The 19,719-nt window shown below is 33.4% G+C and overlaps 1 protein-coding gene across 4 annotated transcripts in view; it reads right to left on the bottom strand.

Moving 5' to 3' along the window:
- Positions 1-19,719, bottom strand: part of LOC106880942 (mitogen-activated protein kinase kinase kinase kinase 5) — a 122,379-nt gene that overhangs the window by 36,378 nt on the left and 66,282 nt on the right. The window contains exons 14-15 of one of the 4 annotated variants that reach the window (XM_052971794.2): positions 14,938-14,976; positions 10,232-10,285 (exon numbers count right to left, since the gene is read on the bottom strand). The exons of 1 other annotated variant lie outside the window; for it this stretch is intronic. In XM_052971794.2, coding sequence (XP_052827754.1) covers positions 10,232-10,285; positions 14,938-14,976 — 93 coding nt within the window. The remainder of the gene's footprint in view (positions 1-10,231; positions 10,286-14,937; positions 14,977-19,719) is intronic. 2 more of the 4 variants (XM_052971796.2, XM_052971795.2) reach the window with 2 other exon arrangements.

The following is a 19,719-nucleotide window of genomic DNA, read 5'->3' as shown; positions in this document are numbered from 1 at the left end:
GCAAAGTTCAGAGAGGTCCTACCTCTGCTGGTGGCAAAGGGCCTCTCGCTCAGAGTAAAAGGTAGACTGTATGATGCATGTGTACGAACAGCCATGCTACATGACAGTGAAACATGGACCGTGACTGCTGAGGACATGTGTAAGCTCACAAGGAATGAAGCCAGTATGCTCTGCTGGATGTGTAATGTCAGTGTGCATACACGACAGAGTGTAAGTGCTCTGAGAGAAAAGTTGGATTTAGGAAGCATCAGATGTGATGTACAAGAGAGACAAATGCACTGGTATGGTCATGTGTTGCGAATAAATGAGGATAGCTGTGTGAAAAAGTGTCACACCCTAGCAGTTGAGGGAACCTGTGGAAAAGGTAGACCCAGGATGACCTAAGATGAGGTGGTGAAGCACGACCTTCGAACATTGGGCCTTGCTGAGGCAATGACTAGTGACTGAGACCTTTGGAGATATGCTGTGCTTGGGAAGACCTGACAAGCCAAGTGAGACCATAGCCCGTGGCCTATGCTAGTCGGTGTAACCAGCCCACTTATGAATACCCCTCATTCATTGGACAATAATCTTTGTTTGCGAAGACCTATTGAGGCAAGTGAAATCAAATCAAAATTGCTGACATGGCCAATGACAGTACTGCTTGATTGGCACTCGTGCCAGTGGAATGTTAAAAGCACATCTGAGTGTGATCGTTGCCAAGGCCATGGATCAGTTCCTGTGCCGGTGGCACATAAAAAGCACCATTCGAGTGTGATTGTTACCAGTGTCGCCTTACCGGCACATAAAATACAACATTTGAGCAGGTAGCACATAAAAAACACCTTTTGAGAGTGATCATTGCATGAACCGCTTGACTGGCCCTCATGCCGGTGGCACGTAAAAGCACCCACTACACTCTCGGAGTGGTTGGCATTAGGAAGGGCATCCAGCTGTAGAAACTTTGCCAGATCAGATTGAGCTTGGTGCAGCCTCTTGACTCACCAGTCCTCAGTCAAACCGTCCAACCCATGCCAGCATGGAAAGCGGACGCTAAACGATGATGATAAAGGAGTTTGCTTCCCAACCACAAGGTTCAAGGTTCAGTCCCATCGCGTGGCACCTTGGGCAAGTGTCTTCTACTATAATCTCAGGCTTACCAAAGCCTTGTGAGTGATGTTTATATTTCTGAGTGACATTCATAATTTAATAATTGTAAGTATACCTACAATCAAAGTATTTCATATGCCACATTGCCAATAAAATTATTGAATTAAATAACCATGTCGTTAGTGAATGCAAAGGTATGCAAATTAGTCTGGCATTGTTTAGTGTTTAATAGAAATAGTGATAAGCAATGAGTCTCTCTGTGGACAGAAAATGTATGTATTTTGCTCTCTTGTAAATTTACAAGGAAAAAGTTTTTTTAAAATCAGAACAATCTTAAGTTTATTTTGTCCACAGAGGAATATGAAAATGTATTTATATTTGTTTAAATTTATCAGTGTAGGTTCTATTTACATAAGAATTCTAGGAATATATACATTGTGTGTGTATACATATTAAAATATATGATTATGTGAATCCCAACATCATATGACCTCCTAGCTTTCCCCGATTTCAACCCTCTAAATTACTGTACTTAGGGTATTATTGTTGGGAGAGGGGGCAGCACCAGAGTACCAAAGACATGTTGGGGTTTGTTACTGTGAGTGAGCAACATGGGTGGGGATGACCTGATTCTAGTATATAGTTGCTATAGATACATGTGTGCATACACAAGCCAACGGAGGAGAAAAAAAAATCATGTTGTCAAAAAGTTCCATCTCAAATAACAATAAAAATAAACCTAACCATATTAAAGCACCTAGAGATGGCATTAAACTTAACTATGGGAAAATACGACCCTTACACAAAATCAAATCATGTCCCTCTATATATACACAAACATTCCAGCCATCAATCATTAAAAAACATCCAACAATATAACCGTTTTATAATAAAGATTAAAAAGTTAAACTGGTTCAAAGTATATACATATATATATATATATATATATATATATATATATATATATATATATATATATATATATGTGTGTGTGTGTGTGTGTGTGTGTGTGTGTGTACACACACACGCCCAGTGCTATGCAAATGAACAGCATTAATAAAAAGTTTAGAAAAGTGAAATTATCTGATTCAACCCACCCTTTAGCCTAAATGATGTGACAATTGTGACAAGAACCTTTCTATCACTAATCATCGAACACTTTCAGCTGGACATAATTACTACATGCTATTCAATAGAAAAGTTAGCTATAATTGTACAAAAGAATTAAAGGCATGTCATATATGCTAAATAACATATCGAGAAACACACAACATATAGCACAAAGCACATGCAAGTGTAGCAGATGAAGGCCAAGCTCATCAACTAGAAACTATCTTAAAAAAATGTAGTTTACAAAGCAACAGTAGTAGTAGGACAACAATACTGGTAAAATTATATCAGTGCAACCAGCTAGATACACACAACACTTAAACACATTCCACAGAAAAGCAATGTCTTTGTCTAAACACATCTGGAATTAAAGGAAAAATAACAAACACAAACATAAAATAAGAAATAATAGACTAAGCAGTTTAATACAAATGGTTAAAAGATATCCCTTCAGTACATCACAGTAAAATACAATATACACACACAAAGCATACATTAGCTAATAGGAAAAATGAAATTACGCCATGCTGCAGCCACTAAAATGAGTTTAACTACAAAAAATGGTTCAAACTATAATCAGAGTTATTGACATGGAGGTCTCAATACCAACAGAATAGTAGAAACAATACAGACCCTCCACACTCTCAAAAAACAAATGTGCATGTATATAGAAACACTTACAGGAATCAGGCTACACACAGCTACAAAAAATTACTACACAAACACACAACCATATAAAAAAAAAACAAAAAAAAACAGAGCATTTGAATAAACATAACAATAAGCATTTTTGCATAATGTCAAGATTAACTGTGACCAATTACATGAAAAGAAAAAAAAATTCACAAAATAACATATGAAACTGTTTACACAATTTAGTTGTTTTAAAAATTAAGAAAAAAAGAAAACAAAACAAAAATATGAGGCATCTCGTACAAATATGTTTATGCAAAATAGAATTTAAAGAATCAACAAAAATGTAAAAGTAATCAATAGCATGGCAAACACCTCAAAAGACACCCCTAAGTTTCTGTATGAATTACCAATTTAATATGAGTAATGATTGAAAAAGAAAATTTCCCTAAAAGACACAAAGGTTTTTGCCTGTCAAGTATATAAAAATATAAACAATAAAAGCATAAAAACAAGCAAACCTATAAGTAACCAACAGAAAGGTGAAAACTGAACGAAAATGTCAAAAGCAAAAATGAAAGAAAATGCAAACCCAAATTATAAACCAACCAATGAATGCTTCAAGACAAAACTAGGAAAAACACTTAAGTCCAACCAACAAAACTAAGATACATAAACAAAAGAACAAACCTATACTGACAGATATAAAAGAAAAGATATTAGTAATAACAGTTCTGTCCTGAGGATCAGTGCAATGTGTGCATGTATGTGCGACAGGAGGAGAGAGAGAAAGATAGAAGGGGGTTTGTTGTTTTATTGAAACTGAAGCTGAGACTCTGCTTTGCCACTCAAGTTTCATGTCATTGCTATCTTCAGGAGAAACCATATATTCTTGGATTCGGTCCCACTGCATGGCAACTGCCTTCTACTATAGCTGTGGTCTGACCAAATCCTTGTGAGTGGATTTAGTATACAGAAACTGAAAGCCTATGATGTGTGCATATGTTGTATGAACCCTTGTTTTGATAACATGTGATGATTGTAAACAAACATCACCAACACGCAAGCAGTGTCATCTATTTCCAATATTCTGTACATGCATGTCTAGCAATGAGTAAATATTACCTTGGTTGGAAACAGGTGAGGGTTGGTGACATAAGGGCATGTGGCCATAGAAAACATACTTGGACAAAGTTTCATCTGACCCACGCAAGCATGGAAAAGTAAATTTTAATAATGGTGATGATGATGGTGTGTGTCCACCTACACACACATGTATATCTCTGTCTGTCTACTCACACATATTGGGAAGTTGTAAATTTGGATAAGTTTGTTATGCAGTTGTAGGAGAATCTTAATGCTTCAGGATAGAGAGAGAGGGGTGTTTTACAAAGTTGGCATTAGGACTGAAAATATTTAAAGTTATTGATAGTAGGTCAGTGAGCAGGGGGCGAAATTGAAATGTGATAGTGACAAGTTAAACAGAAGTAGATACAGATGTTTGGGAGAATATGAGGGAAAGAGAAAGCCAAATTTTGTCTTATAATTCCTTTTATAATCTTATTTTATAATCTTATACACGACTTCGAGTGTGGCCGCTGCCAGTACCCGCCTGACTGGCCCTCGTGCCGGTGGCACGTAAAAGCACCCACTACACTCTCGGAGTGGTTAGCGCTAGGAAGGGCATCCAGCCATAGAAACTCTGCCAAATCAGATTGGAGCCTGGTGTCGCCTCTTGGTCCACCAGTCCTCAATCAAATCGTCCAACTCATGCTAGCATGGAAAGCGGACGTTAAACGACGATGATGATGATGATTTGATTAAATTTTTTCAATTAAATATATTCCATGTGAGACCCTACCATATTTTGTATTCAGTATGCTTTATGCTACATTAAGATATTCCCTCGCAACCATGTTACTGACATCCATAATCAGCATCAGTACATTATCTCCCTCCTTCTGTCTGTCACCCCTCTCTCTCTCTCTCTCTCTCTCTCTCTCTCTCTCTCTCTCTCTCTCTCTCTCTCTCTCTCTCTCTCTCTCTCTCTCTCTCTATATATATATATATATATATATATATATATATATATATATATATATATACACTGATCAGTCTTGTCAACCAAGTGGAATATGCTTTCCCAAGGATGAGTTAAAATGGCTAAAACATAGATGATGCTTTTTACCAGTTGATTTTCAAGATGACTTCACTGTGCATTGTCTATCTTGTCCAGAAGTTTTTAATCAAGAGATCTTATAGGTGTTATATTCCTGGGTTATTGTTGATAGATTTTAAACATCTCTAAAGGAAGTCTTTGCTTCATCATTGCTTGCATAAATGTCGAGAGATCAAAGTTTTTCAAGTCAGCATATTATATACATAAGACCCTACCATATCGGATATAAAAACATGTATGTAAACATAAAATATCCCAAAATACTTAAATGTAATACAAGTGTGGGGAAGGTAGGGCATTTATTAACTGTTGTAGAAAGAAAAAGGGAAGAAACGGTCAAAGGGTGTAGATATAAGGGGTGGAGAGGTGTGTCAGTATGTATAAGTGTGAATACACTGGTCATAACACTGAAAAAAGAAGGTAGGAGTAACAATGGGAGGTATGAGTAAGGAGGGGAGGTGGGAATGAGGAGGGGTAGGAGTAGGGAGTGTAGAGAGGGGCAGTAGAGCAAGGATGGAAGATTTTAAAAAAAAAAGAGAATTGAGGCTGTTTCAGTCCATAGAAAGGCAGAGTTTGATATGAAAACCAGTAACATCTCTTGATGGGAATGTATGTGTGAGTGTATGTATGCAGGGGGATGGTGTTCCAGAAACTGGATTAAAAGTGGTTAATGGACGGGTGAGATGAATTGAAATAGTGAGGGAAGTTGTGTACCAAAAGTTTGCCTGGAATGTGGCAGGGCAACCTCTATAGAAATATTTCTAGTAGCCCTCCCTCTGCCGCCATTACCAAGTGATGTCCTGTTTCACCTACATTTAATACTATGTTGGAAAAGTCTTCATGTAATGTAATTGGTATAATTGGAACAAGTGCAACTAAAGTTGTGAGTGAGCTGAGGATACTGTTTTCTTTGGGTTTTGGGTTGGCTACAGATGTGCTGTTTGAGATGAGGGGACAAAGTATAACATCCAGAAACAAAATTATTTGAATGTGTGTGGAGCTTCTCTAACCAAAAAGTTGCAGTAATTCTTGTCGTTTTTCCTCTCCAAAGAAAGAAGAGATGGTTAAGTAAAGATCTGACCAGCTTCAAAATCAGAGAGTGGAAGTTACAGAGGGGTGTACATTTTAATAAGAAGGGTGGGGGCTGAGTGGAAGATAAAGTAAAAGGAAATTCACATGTATTATTTCTATTTTTGAAATCAGTGAATGTGTTTCACTAGAATTATTATATGCCCACAAAAGCTTGACAGGCATCTCCAACTAGCAGGCCATTGCTACTCCAGACTAATGATGAGCAAAGACTCAGAAACATGTCTCTGGATGCAGGCTTAGCTAAGTGGAGGTGCTTGTCTCCCCCTTGTAAACATAAGGAGACAGGAAATGTGTCAAGGCCAACAGGAAGCGGTGCTGCTTCCTAGAGCTAAATAGCAGTAGTATTATTCCCTTCATGGGACTGTCACATTAAGTTGAAAGCATACAATTATTTTATATATATATATATATATATATATATATATATATATATATATATACACATATATATATATATATATATAAATATATATATTTATATACATATATATGTATATAAATATATATTTATATACATATATATGTATATAAATATATTTATATACATATATATGTATATAAATATATTTATATACATATATATGTATAGAAAAAAAAATATATATATATATATATATTATCATTAGACACAGTCAATAGTAAAAGGCAAAGGCAATGACCTAAGCAGAAAAACCACCAAATATTGATGAGCAACCACTAAAATCATGCAAGTTTTGATATAATGTGAGTGTGATCCCTAAAACAAATGATTGAAGAAAGACAAGAGAGAAACTCTAAATATACAGAAATCTAATAGTGGTGATAAGATTCTTGTTAAATGCCCAAAAGGAAATGTAAAGAAATTGCCAATCCTCTAAGATACCTATTTCACCCCTGCTTTGAGGTTAATTTCCATAAAAATGAAAAACTGACTGATACTTTTACACAAGAAGGAATTCACAATTAGTTCATCGAACTATCAACATATACAATTTATTACTCTGTATCACCAACAAATAGAATAATCAGCTAAAAATAACTGTAAGGCTTCCTACTTAAGACTATCTAAAAGACATAGCAGACTTCTGATAAGCCATCAAATCAATGGTTTGATAAACAAAAAGAGGTCCATCAAATCTTGAATTACACGATAGGAATTGTAAGCAGCTTGTGATAAAACAGCTTGAGATTCTATGTATAACCACAGACAGGGAGTTGGTATGAACAAAAGATATCTATCCCATATGTAACAGTTGCACAGAGGTCACTGCAATAACTGTATTCTAGAAAATGCATGCAAGCTAAAGAAACTCATGGAATTCATAGTTAGGAGGCCACTTCAGTGTTTCTACTGTACCATGACAAACTGCTTCCATACTTGATACCAAGACTCTCACACATTGGATAGGAACTTTCTGCTAATACAGATGGAACAAATTTCCAGAAGCTACAATTGGGACCCTTGCATAGAATGGAATATAACCTGTCAAAATGGCTCTAGGCACAAGTATGGTAGATTGTTACAAGAATTCACCTCACTATATCATTTCAGGTTTGGTCCCATTGTATGGTATTTTGGACAAGAATCTTCTTCAATAGCTTCGAGTGGAATTGATTGTTGGAAATTGTATGGAAGCCTGTCGTATGAGTGTGAGTATGGGGAGAATGTGTGAAAATGCTAATTCCTAGTATCTTCACACATATAAATATGCTTTCATGCACCCATATGTGTGTGTGTGTGTGTGTGTGTGTGTGTGTGTGTGTGTGTGTGTGTGTGCGTGCGCAGTCTATCCAGAAAGGAGCCATATTTTTTCAAAACAAATTTATTGCTTATTTATAATTTTAATCAGGCTTGTATTCTTCAAAATAGTTCTCTCTACTGTTGGTACCCCACTAGTAATGTTTTTTTTTCTTTCTTTCTTCTCTCCAGTTTTAAATGCACTTTCAACAGTAATGCATAGAACTTAAGAGTGAATTTTCTTTAATCTATTATCTGAAATTAGCAACAATGTTGAATTTCAACTTTGAGAACAAAAAAAAAATCAACAGGGCCCAAATCTGAAGGATAGGGGTTGAGCCATTTCCTACTTTGCTAATATGTAATTGATTAAACCAACAGGTGTTGTCAGAATGCAGCAACTAGGTTTTGTTTGCTCAGGCTTCAGGCCCTCTTCCTTCATACTGCTTCTCTTAAATGCCTCAGGAAAACCCACATAAAATTATTTATTGAACACCTAATGATGTGAAACAAACTCTTAACTATACTTCTCTGTTTTCTCTATCCTACGTCATATATCATTTGTGCTGACTAACAATTTCATTTAACAGAGAGGGATGTAAATTCTATACTTTCTCTCTGGAGTGACGTTACTCAACAGTGTGTGTAACCTGAAGATCAAGGAGTATCTCCAGGTCAAGCTGCTACTTTTCCACAATGCGAGGTCACAGTACCAGTATTACAGATTAGAATGTCACAGGAAAGAATCACAAAACAGATTCTTCAAGCCGTGCCAACCAGCAGGAGATCTAAGGGTAGATCAAGAAAGAGATAGTTGGACAATATTCATAGTCTCAGTTGGGCTTGCTTAAGAAGCCAACAGGGAAGTTTAATGAAGGCTGCTTCTGATATGGTCCTATGGAGGAGGTGCTTTAATGCATATTCCAAGACTCATCTAAGAATAGTGAGTGGAGAAGATGGATGGATAAATAAATGGACTGATTTGAGATGGTCACAATCACTTTCCTTTTTCTGAAGGCAAAATCACTCAGGTGTGGAAGATGAGTAGTTGGCTGGTTGATTTGTTGGAAATAGTTTCATTATTTGCAAAGGAGAACTCCAGGAACTTCCTTTTACCTTAATCATCAGTATACAATTCCTGGTGATTCATGACACAACCAGTTATGATGACAATGTAACTATTATCAATTTTTCAGTTAACCTGCTCAAAGTAGTCACAGAATCAGTTCCCTTTGTTCATCTGTCAATCTCACTTGTGGCATAAGAAATTTTGGATGATGTCACATGATCTATTCCAAATACATGTTTAGCTATTTTATCAAGTATTTTCATTATGTAATTTAAAAAGATACAAAAACAGAGTTAACTTTTAATGCATATATAATAATGAACACATTTGTTGAAATAAACTTTATATCTTTTGCTCCATAGGAAAACGAAATAATTTCAGGGTAGCAATCAAGACATTTTCTTTACCTAAGCAATCAACAACAAAGTGACTAAATGGTGATCAGTGCTTGCAAGAGCAAAGTGTAGTGCAGTCTGATGAAAATGGAAAAGGAGATGGAAATACAAAAGAACTAAACCAACCAACAGTTATGATAGCACAGCAAGAAAACATGCAATGATAGCATTAAGGAATGCAATAGAAGTGCTGGAAAGTTGCCAACGAGACAAATGCAGATTTGTAATAATACCAGAATGTGTAAAATAATACAAGAAACAGAAAAACAAAAAGAAGCTATATTGCAGAATCATTTGTAATTATGTATTAAGACAAATCACAAAGAGAGATTACAGAAATAGAGAGTAGGATTGATAGTCTAGTTGGTTAAAGAATATTTTTATAGAAGCATTGAAGAACTCCTTGATGCCATGCAATACACACTGTTTTGGATAAAGGATACTTTTGATTGGAATCTGGGTAGACAGGTAGGGGTTAATGGTGATTAAAAAAAAGTATTTGAAAAAGAATTCCAAATATGGTTTTTTAACACCACCATAGTTGAGAATTATTCAGTTAATAACGAAAGCAGATATACAGATGTTTATAAAGATAATTTATCAATCAGAACTTACAGTATCTGTTCTATTACTTTTTGAAAGTTTATACACACACACACATATATACATATATATATACATACATACATATATATATATATATATATATATATATATATACATATATATACATATATATATATATACACATTTATATATACATACATATATATATATATATATATATGTATGTGTGTATGTATATAGAGCTTTTCCAACATCAAGTAACAAAGGGGAGGGACCACCTCAGAGTATCTCAGAAAACGCTGATTATCATATAGACACATTAAATGGATTCTATAGAGGTGTTGATGCAAAAATGCCTTTAAAAAGTAAATGATTCTTACTGTTCTGAAATTGGTACATCTTCTTGGGTCATTATTAAGCTACTGCGGTGCCCCCTACAAGAAGAGTAGAAAGATTTTAGGTGTCACTAGTAACTAAATTTCAAATTATTCAGACACAGATCATTTTAAGACAAGTCTGAATTATTCAAAACTTAGAAGACTTAAATCAAATCCTACAGAAATATATTCATTATAGGTGGGTGCTTACTTAGACAATTTTACAAAGCACTATGTCAAAGAAGTGTGGGGAAAATGCACCTTTGTATATTTTTATATAATATATTATAAACATAGCGTCTGCCCATTTTTAAAAATAATAATACTATTTGAACTTTTTATATCGTTTTCTTTCATTACTTCTTGGGCATCAGTCATTAGACTGCAACCATTATGTGTATGTGTGGATATATCCAACACTTAAATTCCAACTTAAAATTTTGTCCTTGGGTATCAGAAATATTTAATTTTATTGTCTCAGGTTATCAGATGATGAAAACTTATTGTGATTAATTTAAACATGCTTAAGAATTGCTCCTTTTACTATTATATTCAAAATGTCTAATAAGGGTTTGTTTCATAAGCATTTGTGAAATAAATGAAAGGATGCATTCTAAAGGTATATTAGTAGTTGGTGAAGAAGCAGCTGAGCAGTCCGGTTGGATGGTTTGTTTGGATTAGTCACAAACAAGTGGAGGTCTAAGAGGATTTAAGCTGTTAGTAATTATCTTACTTCTTAGTATCTACAATTACAGCAGCAAATATGTGCAAGCACAAGAAAACAAGAATGAACAGGGTTGATTATCTAAATGAAACTCCTTAAATGATAATTGCTCAAATAATTGTATTAGGAACAAAATAATTAGTTCCATGACAGATTTCATCTGAGCTTTTTTCAATAACTATTCTTGGTAAGGTTTATCACACTGGAAATACAACATCAATAAACTTACTAGGAATAAAATAAAATAAAATAAACATACAATAAATAAATAGAAAAGAAAGTAAAAGAAATAATACAAACCCAAAATCAATAAATTCATTTTAGTCAAGCAAATTTATTATTTGCTTCTTTGTATTCGAAATTTTTCAAAAATTTAATAACTTCAACAAAAACTATGTTGAGGAGACAGATACTCAGATGGGTGTCAAAGATACATTTAATTTAACTTTTTTCCCCATTTAATTTTTTTCTGAATATATATATATATATATAGGGATGAGGAAGAGGAGAAGATGAAATAAGTTTCTTTATTTATATTGAAATATTACAATAATAATTACTTTTATAGTATATTGCCATATTTATTATTTTTTTTTTCCGTATTAATACAAATGTAAATGTGTGTATGTATATAAAATGAGTAAGCGAGAGATTGAATAACATTGCTAGAACAAGATATCTAGCACACACACACACACACAAAAAAAAAAAAACAGTGCAAGGAGAGAGGGGATAGGTAGGAGGCAGCTAGAGAGAGAGAGAGAGAGAGAGAGAGAGAGAGAGAGAGAGAGAGAGAGATTGAATGAGTGGAATAAAGCAGTTAAAAAGAATGAAGAGAAATTGAAACCAAGTGAGGGATTTAGTGATGTTACCAGAACAAGATAGCTCAGAAGGCAGGTTGTAAGAGGGAAAGAAGAGAGAGTGATAAGAAGAGAGCAAACCAAGAGGAACAGGCAAAAAGTGAATGGAGAAAAACGCTAAAAATTTAACAAGATGTTTGGAAAAATGTCATGGAAATTTAGGAAACAAATGCATAAAACAAGTGTCTTGAAATGTACCTTACATCTTGTTCTAACTGGCCTATGAAGTAGACTCAAAAATGGAAAGTCTATTTGGTAGCTCGACTTACTAGAAATAGCAACAAAATCTCCCTCAACTCAAATGTCTTAAATACATGGATGGACACACTGGATAGCGTATCTGAGGTATAGTATGCTTAAGAAAAAATGGTTGGGACAATGACAGCGGGAATGGTTTTGATGTCAAGTCTACTGAGTGAGAGCCAATTTGAGGTCAGAAAGCAACAACTAACTTGAGGATTGATTAAAAAATTTTGATGAAATCTTTCTTCCTTTAAAATATATTTCTTCTCCTGGAGACTAGAAGAAATGAGCAAAGTAGTCCTAATAACATTGATGGGGAAATAGATATTTGAGTGTCATGGTTGTGTCTTGGAAGTCAGAGGTATGTGGTAGAGTTTAGACATGCAACCTTATTGCATATTAATGCAATAATGAACACAAACAACAATGCTAGAAAATAGAATATGCCCAAGATTCTTACATAAGAATTAAGCAATTTGGTACTGGATTTAAATAACAATTCAAAGATTCAAGTCTTATTCTATTCAGATTTGTTTCAATGCATGAATTCATATCAAGAATCTTGCAAACCAAATACAAAAACTCTATTAACTACATTGTACTAATTTAGTAAAATTTGCAAATTCCTCCAACATGGCTAAAAAACGCATGTACTTTTGGCTGTCACATGGCTGGATACTTCTTTCAATGAGCCACCAGGGTATGGTCATGGTATGTATATATGGGTACTGTTAGTTTATCATTATACAAGTTGGTAAACTGAGGTCAGTAAACTAATGTCAGGTTGTTAATGAGACTAACAGACCAGCAAAGACAACAAACATCCAGTGATTCTAATAAAATACATCAGTGAAACTAGTAAGTATTACTGGATAATGGTTATTTTAGTCTAAACTACAAGAGGAAAAGAGGAGTTCAAATAGAAAGGAGATATAATTTTTGCTCTAGTCAATAGTTAGAAATATAGGGAGAACAATAGAACTTTTGAAAGAGTTGTCTTGGAAAACTGAAATGTTATACAAGAACTTGATGAGGGCCATGATGCATCATGAAGAAGTTGAAAGAACTAATGTATATATTTATTTGGAAAATTTTTTAAAAATAGTAGAAGTGTAAGAAGTAACAGATTCATAGTATAATAGTGATATAAAGTGGTTAATAGAAAGAATTTTTTAAAAAGGCTGTGATGTTTAAATCATTCCCATCATTCAAGACAGGAAAATTATAGAATTATTTTAGCATTAATCTTTTTAATTATTAACATAATGATAGCAAAAGACTTCACTGATATCTTAATTGCAGTTTCAGAGGATGAGAAGATAAACTGCTAGAGTAAAAAATAAACACCACAACCAAAGAAAGCAGATTCTAAGACAGTTATTAAGTGTCGATGGACATTATCATTTTGGATGAGAGCTCAGCAACTTCTTCAAATAATTTGATGTCATCTGTTGTCCAAAATAGACGACCAAAAAAGGTACTAGAATAAACCCCTATGTAGGTTAATACATGTCAAGATAAATACTAAATATTGACCTACACCATAAAAACATTTTCTCCACAAAAGTTAGAGATTACCTAATATCTGAAGCGATACAGTAATTCTTGACATATTTTGTTAAGAAGTCTACAGCTAAGACTGCAATTTGTCACCAATAAACTTACCTGATATAAAAACATTCTTGTTGAAGGACAAACTACTGTCAGAAAAATATATAATTAAACTTGAAAATATGTCAATAAAATTTAAATAGTGAATCAGTAACTAACACAGATAAATTCCACACCCCACCACCATTTTATACTAAATTGGCCATCATATCTTTAGACTGAATCTAGATTAAAATAATAAGTTACAACTGTAAATAACTGAAATGACAAATTTACCTAAACAGTAGGAGCAATTCCTCCTCACTTTTCTTACATCTAGGCTACTGATAGCATCTAGAGTAGACTGTTTGGCAAATACATTGTTAGCTCTATCATATATCGATTTACTTTTAAGAAGTATTCAGCATTAATGTCAACAAATTTTATCTCTGCACTTAAGAAAATATTTGAAAGCAAGTATTTGGTCATAAAATGTTTTCAAAGGGCCTTTTTTGTTTTGTTTTTTTTAACTGTATCTACAAGTATCAATTATTATTATCTACAAGTATTAATTTGTGGATGATAAAATAATGTTGACTAGAGGAAAGATATCAGGAAAGCCTTAATACAGCATTAAATCATAAAGATCTGGAATGATACTATTATTTAGTGTCTTATCAGGAAAATATTTTAATATTCATGACTTTAAAAGACCAGTTATTTTAATGAAATGGTCAAATAAATGCTTAGATAGCAAGATATAGAGATAAATATACCAAGAACTATTTTTAAGGTAAAAGTTCTATAATTTTAAGTTTAAGGAATGTTGGTGTTTGTAATGCAATATTCCAAAAATAAAAAAATATAGAATATATTTTATAAAAATAGTTGAAAGTTTTGAATAAAATTATTTGTAGATAATATTAACACTAAGTATCTTAATATCAAAACTAAATATCTTAATAATACATTTGATAGCAGTTTTCCCAATTTTTTACAAGTTTAAAAATTATTGATTAAACCCCAAAAATACAAATATTTTCTTTTAATTGTTTTTTTTTAAATGGAAGATATCAATAAAGAATTAAAATATCTTAAAAAAAAAATAAAGCTAGAAATATAAAGAAAACACTATTCAATTAGGACAGAAAACTTAAAAAAAAAGTTTGTTTGGTAACAGACAAGAACTAAAAAATAAAACTTGAAGAAAAAAGATATGAAAGACAATGTTCTTTATATAAAAGCTTGAAGAATTATTGTTTGAATGAAAAATATAAATCTTCCAGTCCTACCTGTGCATCAGTTCCTCGTTTACAGACTCTAGTAATGTCCTAGGAGAGAACATAAGGTAGACTAGTTATTGGCAATATAAGGCAGGCTAGTTACTGAGAACAAAACTGCCATCGCAGAAATAGTGACAATAACATGGAACAGCTTTCGAAAAGATTTACTATTTCCACATAAAAATTATAACAACCCACTCTTTTATTGTTGTTCAAAATACAGCCATAAAAAAAAAAAAAAACTTTCTATATATTTCAACAAATTTTCTTTATTCACCATTCTCAGTTTAAACACTAGCAAAGACTACTGTGAACTTCTTTTACAAACTCTTCCACAAGACATTTAACATTAAAGCTCAGAACTAAATGCAGAATAATAATAATAATCCTTTCTATTATAGGCACAAGGCCTGAAGTTTTGGGGGAGGGGACTAGTCAATTATATCGACTCCAGAATTTCACTGGTACTTAATTTATCGACCCTGAAAGGATGAAAGGTAAAGTCGACCCTGGCGACATTTGAACTCAGAACGTGAAGACAGATGAAATACCGCTAAGCATTTTGCCTGGCATGCTAACAATTCTGCCAGATCACCGCCTCAATAATAATAGTAATAATAATAATAATAATAATAATAATAATCCTTTCCACTAAAAGCATAAGGCCTGCAATTCTAGGGGAGGGTGTTGGTCGATTACATTGACCCCCAATACTCAACTGGTACTTGTTTTATTGACCCTGAAAGAATGAAAGGCAAAGTCAACTTTGGCGGAATTTGAATTCAGAGCATAAGGACGGATGAAATGCCACAAAGTATTTTGCCCAGAGTGCTAACAATTCTGCCAGCTTGCTGCCATAATAATAATAATAATAATAATAATAATAATAATAATAATAATAATAATAATAATAATAATAGCAACAACAGCAATAGTTATTTCTAATTCTTGGCACAAGGCCAGAATTTTGAGAGGAGAGGTAAGTTGATTATGTTGACCCCAGTGCCCAACTGGTAATTATTTTATAAACCCCCAAAAAGGATGAAAGGCAAAGTCAACCTCAGCAGTATTTGAATTCAGAACATGAAGAATCAGAAGAAATGCTGCTGAGCATTTTTTCTGGGATGTTCATGATTCTGCCTGTTTACCGTTTTAACAACAACTGTAACAATATTAACATTCAAAGTATTACCATATCAATTTTCAGTTGTTCTAAATATCTGACTGGAAACTACTCACAAAACCAGAAATCAATGCTTGTTTAGAACAGAAATGTCTATGACCAGGCATTCTTTAGTTAAGGATTTAGATTTGAAAGCTTTGACATAAGCAAACTTAAAGTAAGATATACTATTACTATTACAATTACAATACAAATAATAATTGATGATCTTGACTTGAGTGTTCTCTTTGACAGTGGTGCTTTTAGCTGAAAAGTTATTTTATGCTTTGAATATTTATTTAAAACCTTGCTTACTTTGTTGGTCAAGTTTTAAAATATACAGATATAGTAAATCTTTTTATTTATATGCTGTATGGTGTACTCTGTAATTATAGCCCAATTGTGTGTGTGTGTGTGTGTGTGTGTGTGTGTGTGTGTGTGTGTATAAAGCATTATTATACACTGTGACCTTCAACAAACTGTAGTCACCAACAAATTGCATCAGAAACACCAGTCTGAAAAAGCTTGCCACGGTTATAACTACTCTCTTTTTACTTTGTACAAAATAATTAAAAAGAATCTAACCTGCTTAGCCAAAATAAGGAGAGAATTTACTTGGTTTCTACTACTTGTGCAAATGTCAACAGGTATATTACATAATTTATGTGATCACTGACAGTTTGTCATGAGTTTTAACGAAGCACTGAACTAGTTCTAACTTCAGACCAGCCTAAATTATTTGTTGCTGTTAAAAATGCCTCAGAACACTCTTAGTTCCATCTCATGCTGTACACTAGATGAAAGCTACTTATATTTCAATATTGTATCAAAACCATTTATGTTGGTTCATTAAGATTACTTGGTGGTAGAGTGGATAATAAGAGGACTATAAATCAAGAGATTCCACACTGAAACTTGTAGTATGTTTGTATTATTGGGTAGTGTAGGCATTGCTAAGATTTAAAACCAGATTATCTCTTGCTCCTCAAATACACAAGCATTTTATCTCAGGAAAGATTTAGCTCATTTGTTCAATGGCACTAAACTAAGACAAGTACCAGCTCAAAGAAGACCCTTTCACTATGGAGACCTTTATTGTCTTGATGGCACATGCATACCAGGTTTCTCATAAGGAGTCAAAATAATCCAAGTGGTGAATACAAAACCAATGTGAAAATTTAAGGTTATTTTTTTACCCACAACATAAACTAGGTTTTTCTGGCCATTAACATATTAAGGATAAATTTTGAAAACTTCCAAGCCCTTTTAATGTCATTGGCAAAGACACAGAAACATGAAACTGAGGAACTCCCAAAGCTAATCGAGGAGATTCCAACAGCTCATAATGACCAGAAATCACTTCACTAACCGCTGGTCCTATAACAATGCACCTGTGTGCCCCACACTTGAGCACTACCCACATATCTGGGAGGAGCAGCTGCCAAATGTGGTGGACCACATCAAAAATATAAGACCATACAAATTATAAGTAAACCTTTACTCACTAACATATTTACATAGTATATCTGTCTCAACTAGCATTACTTAAGCAGTTTATCTCATTCTGAATGAGCAAGCTGTGTACTTCCATCATGCTTACTGTGTCTCACCTCCAAAATTCTGGATAGAACACTTTCTCACTCCTTCTACCTCAGGACTGCAATCCTTCAAAGCTCTCTAACATGTTTTCTCATGTTTTCCCTATAGATATCAATCTGCAGAATTTCAAGCTGGAAATCAACATCAACCTCACTAGCATGGGAAAGCCTGCAAAGGTTATGGATATCTACTTACGTTCTCAGACTAAAATGTAAAAATTAATTAAATAAAAAGGCTTGGCCTATACCTAGTGCAAGTCAGTCTAGTAAAGAAATCCCTATGCTCAGTTATCAAAGAGGAGCAGTAATTAGCTTAATTGAAAATCAAGTTTGTGTTAGACATTTCGCTAATTGAAAGATTACAGCTACTCTCTGACATCAACACATACACGCTCACATAGTTATCTATTAGGCTAACATGTCAGCAAATGTGAAAATTTCATGAAAAGCTGTTCATAAGCTAAACTGAATCTGTAACATGTCTAAAAAGTTATTGTTTTCCTATATGATAAAAATTTTTTTCACCATCTGAGATACTTTTAATTATTTTGTCAAAATGTCAAGGAGCATTACCAGACAAATAGTACTGACATAACAAAGATGAGGTGTACAGATTTACTTTATCATGTCTCAAATGTTTTAGTTCCTAACATGTTCTATTTGTAATTGCATTTCAGAAAATGAAGTCCAAACTCTTCTATGACAGAAACAGAAGGTTACCAATACTTCTCTTTTTAATTTTGGAAGAGGAAGGAACTGTGCCCAATACCTTTTCTATCACTCACAGACTGAGGGATCAAATAACTAAGAAAAAAAAATTAGAGTAAATGTTATCTTATTTGAATAGTTCCATGCTAGAAGGTGATAATGTAGCGGTAACATAGGTGTTCAAAGGAAATATAAATTCAAGGTAAGAAGAATGTTTGAAAAAAGTTTTTCGAGAAAATGGAGTACTAATGGAGTTGATGTATGATAAAAAGAACATGAATTGACTGGCTTAGATAGAGGAAGGGTAAGCAAGTTCAGGATTTATTCAAGTCACAGGTAATATAAGCAAGATATGACACTGCTTTATAATGTTTCTTCAGAGGTGTGTTTATGTGTTTACATATGAACACATGAACACATGCCAACCCAAAAGTGTGGGTGATATAGTAAGTGTGAGACACATTTGTGCTTCACAAAAAGATAAGCTTGAGGTACTTTGTAGCTCTGAAGAAACATTATAATGCAATTTTAGCTTTGAAGGTGAAGGTTGGGTTCTATGACAAATTGTAGAAGATTCCTATCTTTATCATGTGTAGTTAATAATATTTCAGCTGAGTATTTGTCTTAAATAACAATCCACTATTTGAATGCGTTTTGTTTCCTTGAGATGTGCCTGTATTTTGACATTGATAAAAAAAAAAATTATAAATAAATAAAAATAACTCATTCTTCAAAAAAAAAAAGTTATGAAAAGATACATAATTTTCATGTCTGAAGTAAAACAGATTACAATTGATACCTATGTTGAGCATGAAGAAATATTTTAATGTCTTAAACCACTTAAATCTAGTAGGTCCAATAATACATGCAATGGGGCTCAGTGAAATCAACTTAGAAAGACCCATACTTCTCCAAACTACATTCATTGAGGAATTTAATATTGCAAACTAATGAAACTTTTCACTTTTAGTGCTCTTATGCTTACAGTGGTGAAGACTTAATTTAAATGAATGAAATTGTTTTAGAATTCAGTATCTTGGCCATGGGTACAATCACAGTAATAGTAACTGAAGGCATTCTATTGATGTAAATAAAACAATAGTAAAATATACTGTGGTTTCTAACTTATGAAAATGTTGCAAGAATACTAAAAAAAATTACTTTACAATTATCCACTCTCACTCTTTCAAATAACAGTTGATTTTACATATAATAACTTTACTTTAAGAATATTAACATCATAAATTACTAAGTTAATAGACACTAGATAAGCAACACTGTGTTGCATCTAAAATATTTAGTTCTTAGTGGCTAAATCCACTA

The sequence above is a fragment of the Octopus bimaculoides genome, chromosome 11 (assembly GCF_046866305.1).
Source record: "Octopus bimaculoides isolate indiv1 chromosome 11, ASM4686630v1, whole genome shotgun sequence".
Lineage (NCBI taxonomy): Eukaryota > Metazoa > Mollusca > Cephalopoda > Octopoda > Octopodidae > Octopus > Octopus bimaculoides.
Note: the sequence above shows the minus strand (reverse complement) of the source record. Positions and strands in the feature narration are given on the sequence as shown.